The sequence below is a fragment of the Ammospiza nelsoni genome, chromosome 9, assembly GCF_027579445.1.
Source record: "Ammospiza nelsoni isolate bAmmNel1 chromosome 9, bAmmNel1.pri, whole genome shotgun sequence".
NCBI classification, from domain to species: Eukaryota; Metazoa; Chordata; class Aves; order Passeriformes; family Passerellidae; genus Ammospiza; species Ammospiza nelsoni.
This window is the reverse complement of record NC_080641.1, coordinates 17,735,854-17,754,412: the sequence shown is the minus strand read 5'-3', so window position 1 is coordinate 17,754,412 and position 18,559 is coordinate 17,735,854. Positions and strand designations below refer to the sequence as shown.

The following is an 18,559-nucleotide window of genomic DNA, read 5'->3' as shown; positions in this document are numbered from 1 at the left end:
TGTTTGAGAGCTTTGTTAAAAGGAGAGACTTGCCTTATGCACGTGCTTCTTTTTGACCATTGTGTCATGATTTCTTGCAGTGTTCTTGTGATGCTCTTCTGGTCTGAAACCCCAGATGTGCCCTGAACAAGGGGTGGTAGGGAGCACCTGAGTATCAGTACCAAGTTATAGTGTGGGGTGTGGCTGTAAAACACTGTAACACTGTAAGAGCCATGAATAGCTGTAATTTACAATATGTCAAAGACCTGAACAGAGTTCACAAGCAGTTTCTGTAGATGATGGATAACGTTTCTCTGCCCGTTCTGCAGATTCATATAATAAAACTGGGTCATTTCACAAGCAGTTTTCAGGACACCTCATTTCTATCAGTTTCTTTTGCCAATTTTGCCCTGCTCTGAATGTTAACATGCAACACGATTTAAATTGAAAGTTTTATGCTATTAGGTAACAAATTAATGATTCCTTATCTAGGGACATTGTTCTTCAAGCTTGGTGTAAAGGCACTCCCTGAGGAATCTTACCTGAAATTAGTGAAACCATCATCTGCCTGTGCCTTGGAATACCCTTAGGGAGATAAGTACTCTGTCCTTTTTCATCCCTCTTCCAAAATGATGGTAATGACTTCTACAGCTAGCAGGTAGTAGTATTTACTTAGTAGAGAGGGTTGAACACTGTGGGTGTTTAGACATTACAGACAGTTCTTGTTTCTCAGGAGTCTGTGTTAATAATGTTAAATATGAAGGTTAATGTTATGTTAATATATAAATTAAATAATGTTAGAGCAGATTATGTTGGGACTTTTGTAGGTGAGTGGAGTTTAATATTTGAAGACATGTAGCTGGCTGAATTTCATGGCAGCAACAGTAAATGTATTCTACATTCTCATTATTTGAGTTTATTTACATTCTCATTATTTGAATCATCTGCTCTGTCTACATGAGCAAACTTGATACTTAAATGCATTTTGACATCAATAACAGGTGTTGGTCTAATATGAAGGTGTGGATAGAAAACCATCTTGTCAGCCTAGTTACCAAATTACTTTGCTGATGTTGTAGTTGTGTTGACTTTTGAGGTGAATCCCTTACATGTCACCTCCATGTCTGTGTGTGACTTTCCCACCAAAATCAAACAGCCCTCTGAGGAATGGACTTGAAACTATGCCAGCATCTTCGGACCCCTCTCCTTTTCAAGTAGAAGTGGGACAGAATTGTCAAATACTTCATGTGACACCCTGATACTTGTAACAAATGACTGATAATAGCAAACATCCCAGACCCTCTGGACACACTAGGTTTCGTGAGCTGGAGTTGGCTTGTCTTTGTCTAGATCCATTGGTCTGAGTCGGGCTGTGCATCGGTGAGTTCTAAATTCCTTAAAAGGTGCATTATGATGAGATAAGGGGTGCTTAAGGCTAAGGGTTTAACCCAAGTCCCCACGATCCTAAGTGGTGAGTGATTGACACCCGTTTGCTAACGTGGTGGGAGCTGCGGTGCCGCTCTACCTCAGGGATAAGTTCCACTGTTGGTAGGGACAAAAAGCTGTTCCTGCGCAGCTGAGGTTTTGGGGGAAAGAGGGATGTCACAGGAGCTGGGGAGATGGAGATAAGCAGCAAGAGGACTGAAAGATGGAGGAGTAAGAGCACAGAGAACAGACTGATACATGGATACAGCCATGGAAACTTGTGTCTGTATCATGAATGTAATGGTATGTAATGGACAGTTGTAGCTCCTTAGTGATGCCAGTCATCAACAGCGGATGAATTTATAAGCCACAGAAAACCCAATAATGCCAGCAACATGTTTCTAAAAGATTCTCTCCACTAATGGGCACGCTGCTATGGGGAAGCTGATCCTGTTATCTTGTTACTTGCAGGCGCTGTGGTGAAGCAGAACTGGGATGACCTGCCCTTTTGAAGGTGTTAGAGCTTTCATAAGCTAAGTTTAAAGCTTGATAGTAAGAAAGAAGAGTATCTGTCTCCAAGCTGGATCATTATTGTGGATGATCTCTGTTTGTGTACTCTGGCTCTAGAACTGTCAGGTATATCCCGTACTAACTGCCTTCCTTTGGTCCTTTTTCCCGGGCGCCTCAGCAGCTCCAGGAGGGAGGAAGCGGGGCCGGGTGTTTCGATTCGGGAGGGACGGGTGATGCTTGGGGGGACCGGATGAGAACCTGAGGTTCCCTCGGGGCCGCGCTCGGTGCTTTAGCCCGTGGCGTTGTCAGGCTGGGGGTGCCGAGTGGCGGAGGCTGTGGGGGCCGCCCAGCGGCGCCGCTGCCCGGCTCGGCCCGCACTTCCTGGCGCTGCTCTCCCGGCTCAGCCCCGCACTTCCCGGCGGTGGCCCCGCTGTCCCGGCTCGGCCCACACTTCCTGGCGCTGCTCTCCCGGCTCGGCCCGCACTTCCCGGCGGTGGCCCCGCTGTCCCGGCTCCGCCCGCACTTCCCAGGGCGGGGGGAGCGCCCCGCACACGTGACCGGCGCGCGGCCAATGGCGCGATCGCGTGATGCGCAGCGCCAGCTGCGCGCGCGGTGGGGCTGCGCAAGATGGCGGCGGGCGCGTGAGGGGTGGCGGCGGCCGCGCCGGAGGGACGGAGGGAGCCGAGGCCCGAAGGGAGCCGGGAGGGGCCGCTGGTGCCGCCCCCGGGGTGCGATGGTAAAATGACCCAGGCGGGGAAGAAGAAGAAGCGCGCCGTGAACCGCAGCATCATGCTGGCCAAGAAGATCATCATTAAAGACGGCGGGACGGTGAGGCCGGGGGCGCGGGACGGCCCGGGGGACGGCTGGCGGCGGCGGCGGACCCCGGGCTGCGTGGCGGTGCGGGGCCGGCCCCGGACGGGCAGGGCCCGGTCCGGCGGGGGTCGGTGGGCCCGCGGGCCTCGGGCGGCCGCGCCTGTGTCGATGGCGGTGCCCTCACGGCCGCCGCAGCCCCGATGGCCGCGCACGGCAGCTCGGGCCGGTGTTCGCGGGGCGGCTGCCCCAGAACACCTGTGAGCGCGTCGGGCCGCTTTGCTCCGCCCGTAAGCGCAGTTCGTGCCTCGTGTGGGCCGGGTTTGGGGTCTGGGAGCGACTGCGGCCTCAGGTGCCGGGCCCGGGGCACGGCGGGTCGTTAGGGCCGGCCGAGGTGAGCGGGGCATGGCCGAGCCCACCCGCGCCGAGCGCGGCTCCCCTGAGCGGCGGCTGCGGGGCACGGAGCGCTGTGCCCGCGGTGCCCCTGGCAGACAGAACCGAGAGCGGGACTGACACCAGCGCCTGAGCGGTTCCGCAAAGGGCGCCTGGGAGAGAGGCTTTGTGGTTCTTACCACTGTTTTGCTTCCTCGTAAATACATAAATTCGAAGAAGAAAGGAAGTTGTTAAGTGTTTTGGCTGCTGGAGCTTGGAGCTGGTTTGGGTGTGTTTTTTGGTTTTTTTGTAGGTTTTTTGTAGGTTTGTTTTTTTTTGCATTGATGGGTGCCATTACTTCCAATGTATCATTGCCCCTGGATTTTTTCCACTTTGTAACACTATGTAGCTTCGATGTGCCTGTTCTAAATACATTGGCTTTATTTCAAATCAAGAGACGTCTTCACAGACTTCAGTTTGTCTTTTTGGAACAATAATGGAGAAGAGATAGGTGTGAGAGTCACTGTACTTGTTCATCGAAGTGGCCAACTGGCTGGATTACTGAAGTCAAAATTAATTCTGGTATTGGTTGTTGGTGTTTTCCTGGATGTGTTTCTGCTGTTTTTAAAGATAGAAATGTATGAGATTACCTTGTACAGAGGTTAAATGCAAGTATTTTTTATGTTGAGTAGTACAAGCAGAGTAAATGTCACTCAGTGCACATGGTGCTCCATAATTTCTCTGGGAGTATCATTGATTAAGATACAGTGTGGTTCCAAGCGTCCCTAACCGCTCAACTTTAATTTCCTTTTGCCCAGAGAGGAGAAAGTATGTTACAATAACTGCATTCCGTGATACTTTCAGTACATCATTCAGTGCCTCCAGTTTCAAAAGCTGAGTGCCAACTCCCATGAGTTCTGTACTAATCTAATTTTTGGAAATCACGTAAAAATGAGCCATAAACATTACATGAAGGTATGTAGATTGTTGTTAGGCAACAAAATCTTCCACTTGTGATACTTTCTGCCTTCAAATAAATGTTTGGGAAAATATTTGTCTTAAATACATATTTTTAAGTTATGATGTTTGATATAAGAGTGTTCTTTATAGCGACAGCAGAAACTTAGTGTGTGGAATTTTTTAATATTTGCTGGAATGTTAAGCTGGACTTCAGTGTCCTCAGCTGCTTCATTTGTTACCCAGTGTGGTGTGTGACATTGTGGGAAACAGGTTCCTGGAAATGGCCCCCATGTCTTCAGTGTTTGCCACTGGCAAACCAGTCATTAATCAAGCATCTTGGTGCAAACTTTCCAGCCTGATTGGTTTGTTTTGGAGCTGTTTGACATCAGACCAAATTGTGTGAGCCAGAATGGGTAATGTACAGATGGTTAATGAGGCAGTGGCACAGGCAGAAAGAGTTTCTGATTGGAAACCAAAAAAACCCCCAAACAAGCAGAAAGGAAAACCCACCCATTGTTTCTGCAAAGCCTCTCTTCCCACTGCAGTTTCTGCTGGGTCTCCGTGACAAAAGAGTGGGTGGTGCAGGAGCTTGGGTTGCTGCTTGGTGATATTTTTGTGTTTTTCTGTTTGCAGCTTTAGTAGCTGTGTCACAGAAAGAATGTGTAATGGTGTGTTGTACTCAAGTGTGTGTTGTCAGATTTCACCAAAGGAGAGGCAGTAACACCAGTGATGTGGTTTCATGGAATCACAAATGGTTTGGGTTGGAAGAGACTTTTAAGGATCATCTATTTCCAACCCCCTGCCATGGGCAAGGACACCTCCCATAGACCAGGCTGCTCAAAATCCCACCTGGCCTGCCACTGAGCACTTCAGGGGTGGGGCAGCCACAACTTCTGTTTCAACACTTCTTTTTCCCCAACAATTTAAATTTTTCCTTCCTTTATGTATTCATCTTGTGTACAATGATGCATTTTTGAAGCAGGCATGAAATGAACTAGAGATTAGGACTTCATTTGGTACTTTTTTCCTTTCCAGCAGAGGAGCAGCAGCTGTGGTCTTACGCACAATACCTCTGTTGCTTTTATGGTTATTCTGTTGTTGTCAGATGTGTGTTCTGGGGCTTGCCTGGCATGTACACTTTTTATCAGTGGCATGAGTGACAGTACAAAGTGTTTGATTAAAGGCATCTCCTCTCTAACCAGAGGAAGAGGCATTCTTGGAGCCCTGTTTGTGCAGCAGGGTTAGCCAGGCACAGATGTGCTCTGCTCTGGCTGCAGGTGACACAGGAGGGTTGCTGTTACTGTGATGGGAACATCTCAGTTCCAGCTTGTTCTCACAAGGACTCTGCATCTTTTCTTTCCAGTCTGGGGCCTTCTGCTTCGGTTGCACTTGTGCCATTGCACTGCACTGTGCTGGCCCGTTAGGAGAGTACAGGGGAGGTTTGAGGGGTACAGCAGGGCTGGGCACCCAGCAGCTGCACTGCACCGTGGGCTCTGAGAGCCTCAGGCTGCCACTGAGACCTTGGGGACTGAGTGCTTGCAATGGATCTTGATACACTGCACTGTAACTGCTTATCCTCCCCGTGCCCTCTCGCCTCAGAAGCACCCCTGCTGCTGATAGTTGCCACCACCTTTAAAAATGAATGTAGAGGTGGGGATCTCAATGGGACTGAATGACTTCTTATCTTTTTTAATAGATAAGAACAAATAACAGTACCTGAGATAAGTGAGCACTAGCAACAGGAAAGCGGGGAAGTTGCACCATAGTGATCTAAGTGTCACTTGTGCTTGTTACTGTCAGCGTGTTGGGAAGCTCTGTGGGATTGCTCCCAGCTGGGTGCCATGGCAGGGGCAGCAGTGAGCCAGCTGAGGCTCTCAGGGCAGCAGCAGCCACTGCCTTTGTGCTGCTGTTTGCCTTGGTGCCGGTGCTCTTGGAGCTGCCCGGAGCTGGGCACAGATGGAGTCGCTGGTGTTTGCTGGGAATGGGGTGCCCTGACCCCCACGCTGGGAGGGCTGGGACGGTTTGGGACACCTCCCTCACTGTCTGCCAGGCCTGGGGGGTCACCAGCCAGCAACATGACAGGGATCTATCAGAGTGAACCTGATTTCATGAGACTGAGTCAAACAGCTAACATTGATACTGCAGTTTGTGCAGAGCTGGATGAATTTTTAACCCAAAGCTAAAATAAGGATTGTGGGTGGAAAGGGAGAGGAATTGTGGGAAGAGAGGATAATTATAGCCACTCTCTATACCTACAAAGACTGTTAATTTACATCCTTGGGAGAGTGGGCAGAAAAAACAGCAGAAATATCGGTATGGTGTATCTCTATTTACTGAAGAGGCCTTGGGAAAGAAAAATAGCACAGTGCTGAGCTGCTTTTGTATTTCACCTTTTACAGACTGTTATGGTTACTTTTGAAAATTATCATATTGATTAATTAAAAATTATCTTATGATCTTATTTAGCAATAGGAGTGAGTAGGCAGTGAGGTTCTCTGTATTTATTTCCTACATTTTTCTATGTTGGAAATATTGGAAGTATTACCTAACTGCAACTTAAAATTGTGTAGTATTTGAGGCTGGAAGGCACCTCCAACATCACTAATCCAACTGCCCCAGTCTCTTACCCCAGATAGGGTCAGCTGGAGCAGTTTGCTCAGGGCTGTGTCTGGTGGGGTTTGGAGGTTGGCAGCTCCACACTTCACTGATTAGCCTTTTTCAGGAAGGGTTGCTTTTCTGAGGTTCAAGTATAATTCCTTGTATTTCAGTATATGCCTGCAGTCCTGTCACTGACACTTCTGAGAAGAGTCTGGCTCTTGTATTTACTTCTCCATGAGCTACTTACACACTGGGATTGGTAAAATCCCAGTGAGCCTTCTTGGGAGGCAGCTGAGGTCCTTAGCCTGTGTGTGTGCTCAGTGTAAATGCCAGGTCTGATCACATCAGGGCCACGCTGTTAGTAACTCACCTTTGCACAAAAGCAGCAAAGCAGATGTTAAGGCAGCGCTTCCAAGTGAAAGAACATGTATGAAATTTCTGAGGAGTTATTCATGCTGCTTTCATATGAGAATAATTAGTGAACCCTATCCTTAATTTGCAAATGTTGAACTGTGGCATGTTGTTTGACAGCATTTACAGAGTCTACAAGATGAGCAGGTTTTCCCACCCATTCTCTTTTTGTTCTCTTCAAAAGCTGCTTCTGATTCTACCTAATCACTGAGAATTTCAAGTTTCTTTTGTCAAATCTTTTATCTGCATCTCTTCCTGCATTTGAAGCACACTGTAACTGATAGGCCTGCACTCAGTATTTGGGAAGTGATCAGTGCTGTTCCTCAGATTTGCTTCTGGTGTTGATGATTTTAGTTTCTCTCCTGGTTTAGAGCTATGTTTTGTATGGAGCAGTGGTGCCTTTCAGTAACAGAAGAGCTGTTTGATAGGCTGGGTGGTGAGACTTGGGATAGCTGAGTGTGAGCACTGAAACTGGATTCCATGTGGCTTTGTGTCCATGTGTACACTTAAGCACTTCTAAGGAAAACTAACTAGTTGTCTGAAGAAGAGTCTCTTCCCTGTAACATCCTTGTTTCCTGAACTGGCAGTGTAAGTGGTTTATATTTTTGAGATGGCACTGAAGGATTCTGCACAGTAAGAGTAGGACACTTCAGGCCATTCGCCTCAAAGGGTTAAAAAAAGGAGGCTTATTCCATACCAGTTAGTTGGGTAACTATTCCCAAGTTTTGAATCCTGTTTCATTGTTAATTGTTCTGTTTATAGTGTTCAAATGCATTTCTCATGACTCTTAATAGATGATCAGATGTTTTAATCACCTGTCTTTTCTCTTATTTCAGCCTCAAGGAATAGGTTCACCCAGTGTCTACCATGCTGTTATCGTGATCTTCTTGGAGTTTTTTGCCTGGGGACTCCTGACAGCTCCCACTTTAGTGGTAGGTGATCCTTAGGAGCTTTTTCTCACTGTTTGGGAGGTGGGACAATTACTGCAAAGGCACTGAGCATCTTCTAAATTGCGTGAAATGAAAATTACATATCACTGAGCTGCTCTGTAGTGCAAGTTAAAAGTTCTGTATTTTTAGATGGTATCAGAAATTTCATTTATTTCATTATAGCAGAGTAATGGTGTAGCACAGCTATTTGCATGCAAGTCTGCTAACACTCAAGCTTACATGTAAATAGTTTCTGATTGAAACCAGTAAGGTGGTAATGAAATTATCTTTCCTTTCAAGATACCATAAAATATTGGCATATTACAAATGTAAGGACAAAAATATACTTGAAATGTGGTAACCAGTTACACCAGTCTGTTACATCAGTCAAAGCATCCCCATGATGAGTGAAACAGCCATACCAATGTGTTTGTATCAAGGTACTTTCTCATCTAGTTGGTTGCTTTTAATTTGGATTTAATTTATGAGTGATAAATGATGACAGATTGAAAGGAGTGAAGGCTTAAAAATCTCCCAAGCCAGCTCCACTTTAAAAGCAGTCTTGGTGCTGCTCTGAGAGCTGATGTTACCCATCAGCAGTGTCTGGGGTATGAACTGCACATCATCACTGAATAGAATCCCTCTCATCTAAACACAAATCAGACTGAGACAGCTGCATTTCTGGATTCTGCTTACCAAACTGAGAGCCACTTCAGGATGAGGACATCTCTCCTCTGTTTTTCCTCCGTGCTCAACAGATGACACAGTAGCATTTGGAGAATCTGGTCAGAGATCATTTTCTAGGTTCTCTGTGTTTATTTATATTTCAGGCGCTGAAATATCAAAATGGCTTCCATGCAAATTAAAAACTAGTCACATTATTTGTGGTTTGCCCTTTTTTCTTCTATTTTTCCTCTGTATTCTATGAAAAATAAAAAAAAACTGCTGTGCATCATAAAGTTGGATGTATCATGAGCAGTATTTGTAGTTCATATTGTGTAAATGACTGTATTCATGTTTCCTCTCCAGGTTTTGCATGAAACCTTCCCAAAACATACATTTCTAATGAATGGTCTAATTCAAGGAGTAAAGGTAAGTTGACAGAAGTTAATCACAAGTACAATTTAAAGTGAATGGTGGGAGGAATGTAGAAATAAATGCCAACTGAGAGAAACAGTCAAGAGGTTTTTCAATATGGCTTTCACAGCATGAATAAAATGGGAATAAATAACTGCTGAAAGTGCAAATGTGCCTCTTTTTACTTTTAGTAGGGTATTGCCTGGTCTGTATCTACTGTTTGGGTTCAGCAAATAAAAAGGTGGTTCCTTAATCCCAAATGATGCATGTGGTGCTGAAAGTGGGTAATTTTTCACTTGGAGTTTGCTCCAGTAGACTATAAAGCACAGCTCATGAAACTGCTTGTATGACTGGATCATCTGCATTTTGAATTTTGTGTAGCTCTGAGATGACAGATCTCGAGTTTTATGTGGTCAGACGTGGGATAGAAGATCAGTGAGGCCACATTGCCTCTGGTGCATTGCACTGTAGCCATTGGCTTGAATGGAACCAGAGCCCAGGCTGCTCTCAGGCTGTGCTGTGGTCAGCTACCCCAAGTCTGAGCTCTCAGTTCTGACTTCACATGTTTTGTTCCATCAGGGCTTGCTGTCGTTCCTCAGTGCCCCACTCATAGGTGCCCTGTCTGATGTGTGGGGACGGAAGTCCTTCTTGCTGCTAACAGTGTTTTTCACCTGTGCACCAATACCACTCATGAAGATCAGCCCGTGGTTAGTAAATTGTTTCATGCCAGATTGGCTGTTGTTTTTCAAGGTTGCTATCAGTGCTTGTGTGTGTAGCATTGTGATAAAATGTTCTTTTGTGCATCAAGGAAGGTTGAGGCTTTTGTATTATGTCTGTGCAAAGCTTGGGAGTACAGTCAACCTGAAGCAGCTGCCATAAGGCCAAAGGCCTTGGTCAGAATTTCAGTAGCTGCTGATTTGGATCTGTGTGCTGTAAGCCCTACACCCAGCACAGCTGCCAGAGCTGGAGAGCACTGTCCAGTGAACTGTGTGGGTCTGGATGGTGGCCATAGTTCTCACTCAGCTGCCAGCCAGCGACACTGAAATCAAAACCTTACCCAATGTGGGTGCATGGGGTAACCATTTGTAAGGTACAGTGTTGCAGCACTTTTACACTTTCGTTTCTCAAGTTCTAAAATCGACCAGCTTCATGCTGTGTGCACCCTGCTGACCTGGTAACTGGCTGGAACACTGCCCAGGTAGGGCAGGAGTCAGAGCCCTGGGCTTGCTCCTGAGCCATGCTTTCCTGAGGGTGGAGCCTGCACTGACACGGGCACCAGGCACCTCCATCAGCCTTTCCCGTTTGCTCTCTGTCACACAGGCTGCTCATCCCTCTTCAGAAGGAGCTTGTTTTCTAAGTGTTCACTAAGGTTTCCAATGCCCAGTGCTAGTGTCTACAGCATACAGATATGGCTAATGTGGAGGCCTTTCAATGACCAAGTTCTCAAAACACTGAGGTTTTTAATTTGCTTTGCGTCCTAGACCAGTTAAGTTTATTAGCTGAGCCCCTTGTTTCTCAGTAGCACTTAATCACAGCAACTTTTTGTAGATGTTACAAAATCGTGCTGCTTGTACTTGGTGCACGTGTTACACAATTCTATCAAGACACAGTGACATTGGCTTTATCCAAGATTATCTCAATAAATTGTCAAGATAGGTTGGACAAGGTGATTTACTGTTTAACTGCACTTGGATTGAATAGACTGTTTGTTTCTGTTTAGTTGTTCTAATTTTTTTTATCATGTTCTTAGGTGGTACTTCGCTGTAATCTCTGTGTCTGGAGTTTTTGCAGTGACGTTTTCTGTAGTTTTTGCATATGTAGCAGACATAACCCAAGAACATGAGAGGAGCATGGCCTATGGTTTGGTATGTATTGTTTGGGCTCTTTTCCTATGATATTCAGTAGTAAGCCCTTCAGTTTGTAATGCTTTTCAAAGCTGTGGCTTTGTTTCTTCTGTGGCAAGTTGATTTTAATTTGGAGTCAGTTTTTCCTGTTTAATTGTTCCTGTCATCCAGTCTCTATCTCTTGAATATTCTGCTTCTAAATGAAACAAAATGTGGCCTTGTCAAAAACTGTCATGCCTGTTTTAAGGGCTGCTATCAGCCTTAACAGTGTAATTTGAGGAGCTTTAGTTCTTTTTGTATTGTTGCCCACTCTGCTACTACTCTGTCATTGTTTCAGAAGTCTCACCTTTTGTTCTGGAACTGCCATTGTGTGATACTGGACTGCCCCTGCCTGTGTCTCCCCTTCTGAGCTGCAGTTCAGAACAAACATAGCTGAGTTACTTGTCTGGTTGAAGTTCTTACAACTCTGTTATCTCTGTTTGTCTCTTATCTCCTGACAACCTGCCGAGTCCTAGGAGCCTTGACAGCCTCATGTTATTATGGATTAGCAAAATCATTTGTTGTGTTTAAGTTACAGAATCCATTACCATTCAGCAGGAAAAGCTGAAAGCAATGGATATAGAATGAAATAGTTTATTGGTGCCTGTACACATCAGGGATTGAGATGTTGAGAAAGTTCTTTCAGTTTTTAAGTTAATATCTTTCACAAGGCCAGCCAATTAACTGACAACTACTGAGTTGGATTAACCAGCATATTGCGTTTAATATACCCTTTATACACGTGCTTTTTTTTTTGTTTAACAGGCATTGCCTATTTCACTAATATGAACATTAAATACAGCTCATTGCTTCCCAGAGGTATCAGCAGAATCTACAGTTAATTAAACCTAATGATGTCAGTACATGCAAGAGTGCTGTGAGCTTCACATTGCTGTCCAGTTATCAGAAAATCTTTCTTAAAAAATTGTGATTGTCTGAAATGCACAGCTGCTCCCACATAGGCATAGGGAAAAGGTTACTTTTAATCACTGTGTGATACTAATGGTTACGCTTCTGATAAGGAGGAAATGTGGGTAATAACACTACTGACTTGTCTCACTGCAAATCTTACCAGCTGTTATTTATTTCAGGTTTCAGCAACTTTTGCAGCAAGTCTGGTCACCAGCCCTGCTATCGGTGCCTACCTTGGCCGAGCGTATGGTGACAGCCTGGTGGTGGTGCTGGCTACAGCAATCGCCTTGCTGGACATTTGCTTCATCCTGGTGGCTGTGCCGGAATCGCTGCCAGAGAAGATGAGGCCAGCGTCCTGGGGAGCACCCATTTCATGGGAACAGGCTGACCCCTTTGCAGTAAGCTACTTAAATTGGGAAGATTTTATTTGTAGATACTGAGCTTTGGACGCAGGCAAGAGATGGAATTTACAATAGTTCAGGCTTGCAACAGAAAGCCTTCAATTCCTTCAAGCTTGACCTTGCTTCACTGCTGACCCTTTTGCTGACAATCTTGCTAAACATACAGAAAGATCTTTGGTGATGCTGCATAACAACTTCATTAATTGTCAGGCTTTTCAGAGCCCAGCTAGGGATGCTTTCTGGAAATAAAGGTGGAATGTTTAGTAATTCTTTTTTCTTGCCGTAGTCCCTGAAGAAAGTCGGCCAGGACTCCATTGTGCTGCTAATCTGCATAACAGTCTTTCTTTCCTACCTCCCAGAGGCAGGACAATATTCCAGCTTCTTCCTATACCTCAGACAGGTAATGTAACATTTTGGTATGAATTCGAACCAAAGTAAATTTACAAGACTTAAGAAAGTTTTCAGTATTACTGAACTAATATGGAAAATAAAGATAACTCATGTAATTTAGAAGCTCCCAGCAACTGATGTAAGTTGTTGTTCTGTTTCTTTTAGACATGCAAAAAGAGAGGAAAGTGATGAATGAGTTATAAAGCAATTTCCTGTATTTTGCAATTATTTGCATTATTCTTGGACTATGAGGTTCAAAATGTTAAACTGGTGTTATTTTTTGAAGGAACAATTTAATTGTTTTCTATTTATGCCCCTTTATTTTTATTTATTTGTTTGATGTAATGGAAAAGACAAGGAACTGAATAATACTGGTCTTCTGCATTGTGTGTTCCCTCACTGGGGCTTGTGACATCATGATACATGGTTTATGGTTAATAATCAAATTGCCTTTTTTTTAATATAGATAATGGGATTTTCATCTGAAAGTGTTGCAGCATTTATAGCAGTTCTTGGGATTCTTTCCATTATTGCACAGGTGAGTTATTGCTCTGTGTGTCACTGACTTGGCAAGCTGAAAAGAAGGAAGCACTGTGGAGAATGGAGAACACTGTGGTTCCTTCCATAAATGTAACTCAGCTTTTCTGTGTTTGTTTTTTTCTAGATCTCTAGAAATTGGTTAAGACTCTAACTTAGATGAAAACACTTGACAACAAGTGTTTGGTTCATTAAGGGAAAACTAAATCCTTTGTGCATCAAAGAGGGATGATGGTTTAATCATGTAACTTGCTAAATGCAAATACTGCTTTTGAAGAACACTAATTTAAAATAATATTTCTACATGTATTTGACTTTGAGAATAAAATGTTTCCAGGTGTTGTTTTTTTAATTCATTAACTCATCAGCTTACTTGTGTTTAACCTTTAAGAATGTTGTATTTCTGACATTTTACTTTTGCCCTGTCTGTTAGACAATAGTGTTGAGTTTGCTGATGCGGTCCATTGGAAATAAGAACACCATCCTGCTGGGCCTGGGGTTCCAAATACTGCAGCTGGCCTGGTACGGCTTCGGGTCAGAGCCATGGTATGCACATTTCCCTTTGCTTGGACCGATGCAGGGCTGGTGTGCACTGCATCCCTTCTCCAAGGGTGCGAGTGCAGCAGAGCCAGCCCAGCATGCCTGCACTGCCAGGGCAGAGCTCAGCCAGAGCAGTGACTGCAGGCTGTGTTTTGCAGGATGATGTGGGCAGCGGGCGCTGTGGCTGCCATGTCCAGCATCACTTTCCCAGCGGTCAGCGCCCTGGTCTCACGAACTGCTGATGCCGACCAGCAGGGTAGGTTTGCTCCTGCTTCTTGGAATTCTAGCTGAGGAATACTGTTTAGACAGACATAATGGGGGCTGGCCTTAGTGCTCATCAGCCAGGCTGAGTCTTGGCAGGGCAGCCCAGATACCTGAGCTTAGGGCACCACATTAAATCCAAGCTGCTTGGAAGGTGCACTGTGTGTGTACCACCTACTTCTGCTGCGGAGGGAAAACTCAACAAAGCCTTACAGCTGCAAAACATTCAGCAAACTCAGTGCACTGTTCTTCACTGTTGCATGCAGTGCTCTCTCTCCTGTGTGAGACAGTGTGCATATCCTGGCCTCTGAACCAGCTTGGCATGGCAGGCACTGCCACTCAAATATATGATAATGACAGGCTCTTTGTGCCCCTTGTTTACTGCTACCCATAGTGCAACACCATTTAGAGCTTTCCTGCTTGCATTAGTTTCAAGTCAATTAAAGCATTAGAAATAATTATATATGTATAACTACAGATAGAGGAGAACATGTATTTTACTTTTCCCAGGTGTTGTTCAAGGGATGATTACAGGAATCCGAGGTCTGTGTAATGGTTTGGGACCAGCGCTTTATGGATTTATATTCTATATATTTCACGTTGAATTGAATGAACTGCCCATGCCCGAATCATCGTCAGGGGGTAGCATGGTTACACAATACCATTTACAACAGGTATGTTTCTTTTGTACTTACTGCTTCCAAAAGAAGTTAGGAAGGGCTCCTGTGCTCATCAGTTCTCCAGTTTGATGCTGTGGTACATTTTCTTCAATGGAGGGTGTAGAAAGAGGTTCCTAAGTCCCTCTAGGGGAGGGCTGCTTCGCTGATCTAATTGCATGCACCAGTTTAGTGTAATTTTCAAATAGCTACAGCTGACAGTCATAGACAACTGTGACCCTTGTGAGGAAAATACCTTGAGGGAAGGATGGACAGATAGCAGTGCTGAATGTTTCTGGTTTTTGTTGTCCTTCTGCTGAGGTTTTTTTTTTTAATTGAGTTTTTGGGGAAACTCAGCAGGAAGACCTTGCACTAGACAAGGAAGTTAGCAAGCATTAGTAAGAATCATGTGCTCCCTTGTCCTAAATCTTAGGATGTAATGTTCTGTCACATTCCTTCTCAAAGCCTGCACTGTATTCACTGCTGTGTCAGGCAACAGGGCTTGAAAGTGGGTAATTAGCAATTGTAGGCTGTTAAGGTGCGTGGAAAGGCTTGTTAACATTCGTTGTTGGTTTCAGAACTCCATAATTCCTGGACCCCCATTCTTATTTGGAGCGTGCTCTGTGCTGTTGGCACTACTTGTTGCCTTGTTTATTCCTGAACATACCAACCTAAATGTAAGATCCAGCAACTGGAAGAAACACTGTGGCAGCCATGGCCATCCCCACAGCCCACAAGCTCCTGGTGAAGCTAAAGAACCATTACTGCAAGATACAAATGTATGACAGAAATCCAGGAAGACCGTTTGGACTCTTCTTTCATCAGCAGTCTGGGATACACATTCCGACTCCATCAAAATGTAATTTCTTAAGGTAATCTTAAGAAGCATCTCTCTGCATGAAATCTGTAGGAACTGAAACAGGAGCTTTCTCCAAAGATGTTGCCATGAACTAAAATCTTACTTGCTTTTATAAACAAACTGTTACATACTTGTCTCTTGCCAGGAAATACTGTTACTGCTAAACTTTCCATTCTTAGTTCAGAGACAAACAATAGTCAAGGCATGAGCATGTGTCCTTCTGTTTTCTTACGGTGGTGAGCTTTAATTCTAGTCATGCTACGTCTCAATGAGACAGACTGGCATCCATGTGGACCCATTCGTTTTAATGTTGTAAAATCTTGGGTCAGCTGATTCAAAGCCTTAATGTAAATGTACTTAAGTAGGGAGGTGAATTGGTATCATTTCTTTTAAAAGTCACATGGCAGGTTTTTTTTTAAGTTTGTACTAATATAAAAATCACATGAGCACGCTTGCTGAACAGTAAAAGTTATTTTTATGTAAGTGCATTTACTCTTTCTATTTTTGAAGAAACGGTCGTATCAAACACTTGTTGAAATACAAAGTGGGTGTTTTGGGCCTACAGATTTTATTACTGGCTCCAAAGCTCTGCTTTCCTCTGTACCGTTTATTGAACCACTCTATTTCTGATGTTTGCGTAATCATCAAGGACCTCAAAACTTGAATACACAGACTGAACTCTATAAGCTGATAGCCTTGAATCTGTCGTGTGCTATATAGTGGCCTTTGAGGACTGTCACAAGAACCCTTTTGCATTACAGAGCTAAAGTTTTAGTCCTAAATTTTCAGGACCCTTAGTACAGAAGAGAGCTTTATACAATTACTGATGTGAATTTCTCTAAAAGTGTATATTTTTGTGTCCAGTTGTATTATTTAAGTGTTCCTTTGTATAAATTTGTGTATAAAGTATTGTATAGGTTTAAAATGTTTTCATCTTGTGGTTATTGCTTAATGCTTTTTTACCTTTGAACATTCACCATGGTTGACCAAGAGCAGGAAAAATAATGTAAATATACTGTTAATAAAGTTGAATATTTTAATGAATTTTTAAATAATGTGAATGTCTCTTCAAACCTTAAGTGAAGTTCAGTAGTTGCACGTGTGTTGTACTTCAGCAGGTGGAAAAAGTCATCTGGAGTAGTGATCCAGCCTGGAGCTGTATGTATTAGCTAAAGCAGCCCTGAGCACAGTGGAAGGGTCCCTGCTGAATAACAGCACAGTGCCTGCAGCTGCTCCTTGTGTCCTGGGGACCCAGTGGACCAGGACCAGCACAGATCCAAGGAAGCAGTCAGACTCAGAGCCAGCCTGGCCAGGGCTCCCTTAGGATTGCAGTGGCCTGGGAGGGGCTGCCACTCTCCTGTGCCAGCAGCTCCTCTGCACGGCAGGATGGACACAGGCTCAGGCACCCGAGGACTGCAGGAGAGCAGCTCTGCGGGCTGGGCCTGGGGAGCAATGAGCACATGGAAAACTGCAGGAAAAGGTAAATAAAATAGAGCTGTTCTGGTGCTTACCTCAGCTGGGAATCCCAGTACCGTGGAGATGTTGGTTAGTACTACTCCTGAAACAGTTACTAATCAGAGCTTTTGATAAAAACCATTTAATATTTCCATTAAAATGTACACATGACAAAACCAAACACTATACATGAACATGGTGCTAATTTATAAACAAATGTACACATTTCACACAGCAAAACAAACCACTGAAATGTACAATCCTCTGGGTGCACCTGAGTAACTAAGGTAAAAGGAATGATGTATCTTTACCAAAAGGAATTGTCATTGTAAGGGCACTCTGCCTGGCATAAGTCCACGCATGCTCCTTCTGCAGGGGACACCAAGTCCCAAGGGCTATCCCAGCATTTGAACCCAGACAGTAGAACAAGCCACAGAGATGTAAGAGTATCTAAAATTTCTGTATAGTCTTACAAGTTGTTAAAAGTCTGATTTATAAAAATTAAATAACTTTAAGATGTTAACACTTGTCAACAGTTAACTATTTGGCTACTTCACCTTTTAATGTTTTATGCATGGTGGCCTGTGGAATGTAATACTGAGAGATTAACAGAAAAGTTAGGGGAACCAAGACTGAGAATTTTAAGTTTTAATTTTCTATCTTCAGTGAAATAATTTAGCTTTTTTAGTATGAGATTTTTTGTAAGTCTGTATGCAATTCAAATAAGCTGGTTCCAAAATTAAGCAAGTTTTTAAAACTAAACTTTCAGGGAAGATTAGTGAGGCAGTCATGCCCCCATATGAGCTTGACCATTACTAAAGTGGACAGCATAGCACAGTTCTGTGCTCCATTCTCTGAAAGGAGTCAAGAAATAGAAATTCAGGTCATTGTTCTCGCTCAGGGATTGTACATTGCACCTGTTTTTTATAAAAAAGAGCACTTTGGTGAGTTTTTAGGAGGATTTACAGGGTCAACAATATACGACAAAAATTCTGCACAGCCCTGGTGAGGTCAGTGTTGTTCCCACTAAGGCTCCTTAAGGCTTCATCTTCCTCTCCTCAGGCTCAAGCACCCTGAAGCATCATCCAAGTCAGTCAAGATCCCTTCCTCAAAGAAAACTGTCTCATAACATTATGTCAGTTCACACTGATACTTTACTAACACACTATTGCAGGACATTTCAAAATCCCCCAATGGTTAAAAGAGAACTCTTACAGTAAGAACCCCATCTATGATCCAGGAAAATAGGCTGAGGCAGGTGTCCCAGCAGCTCTGGGCGATGGCTGTGCTTTGGCTGGCAAGTAGGGCCTCAGGTACTCTGCAGAACAGCACAGGACACTGCACTGAACCATGGCTGTCACTGCCCTCCAGGTACATCTCAAACACCACCTTCTGTTTCCTACTTACCCGAGTTAAGTGTGTTTTGACTGAGCCCTCGTAAAGGAATGCTGTCATCTTTTTTCTTCAAATACTTTGATTCCAGGCCCAGCTGCTCACCACTAGAAACAGAAAGGCAAATTAAAATTTAAAGCAAATGCAGTTTGTCATCAGTGCATTATAACAAGGGCAGCTACAGACTTGGTCAGGAAAACCT

The 18,559-nt window shown here is 44.2% G+C and overlaps 2 protein-coding genes across 6 annotated transcripts in view; one reads left to right on the top strand and one right to left on the bottom strand.

The window, feature by feature from the left end:
- The first annotated feature begins 2,561 nt into the window (after positions 1-2,561).
- Positions 2,562-16,565, top strand: MFSD14A (major facilitator superfamily domain containing 14A). Its single transcript, XM_059478558.1, has 12 exons — positions 2,562-2,742; positions 7,902-7,997; positions 9,024-9,086; positions 9,651-9,778; positions 10,822-10,936; positions 12,046-12,264; positions 12,554-12,667; positions 13,124-13,195; positions 13,628-13,740; positions 13,893-13,990; positions 14,506-14,669; positions 15,230-16,565. The coding sequence occupies exons 1-12, from the start codon at positions 2,656-2,658 to the stop codon at positions 15,434-15,436; spliced, it is 1,476 nt and encodes a 491-aa protein (XP_059334541.1). The 5' UTR covers positions 2,562-2,655; the 3' UTR covers positions 15,437-16,565.
- SASS6 (SAS-6 centriolar assembly protein) overlaps positions 16,533-18,559 on the bottom strand; it is a 12,917-nt gene continuing 10,890 nt past the window's right edge. For 4 of the 5 annotated variants that reach the window (XM_059478557.1, XM_059478556.1, XM_059478552.1 and 1 more), the window contains 2 exons: positions 18,373-18,464; positions 16,533-18,283 (listed from right to left, as the gene is read on the bottom strand). In XM_059478557.1, coding sequence (XP_059334540.1) covers positions 18,195-18,283; positions 18,373-18,464 — 181 coding nt within the window. In that variant the 3' untranslated portion in view covers positions 16,533-18,194. Of the gene's footprint in view, positions 18,304-18,372; positions 18,465-18,559 lie in introns of all 5 variants that reach the window. The other variant, XM_059478553.1, reaches the window with a different exon arrangement.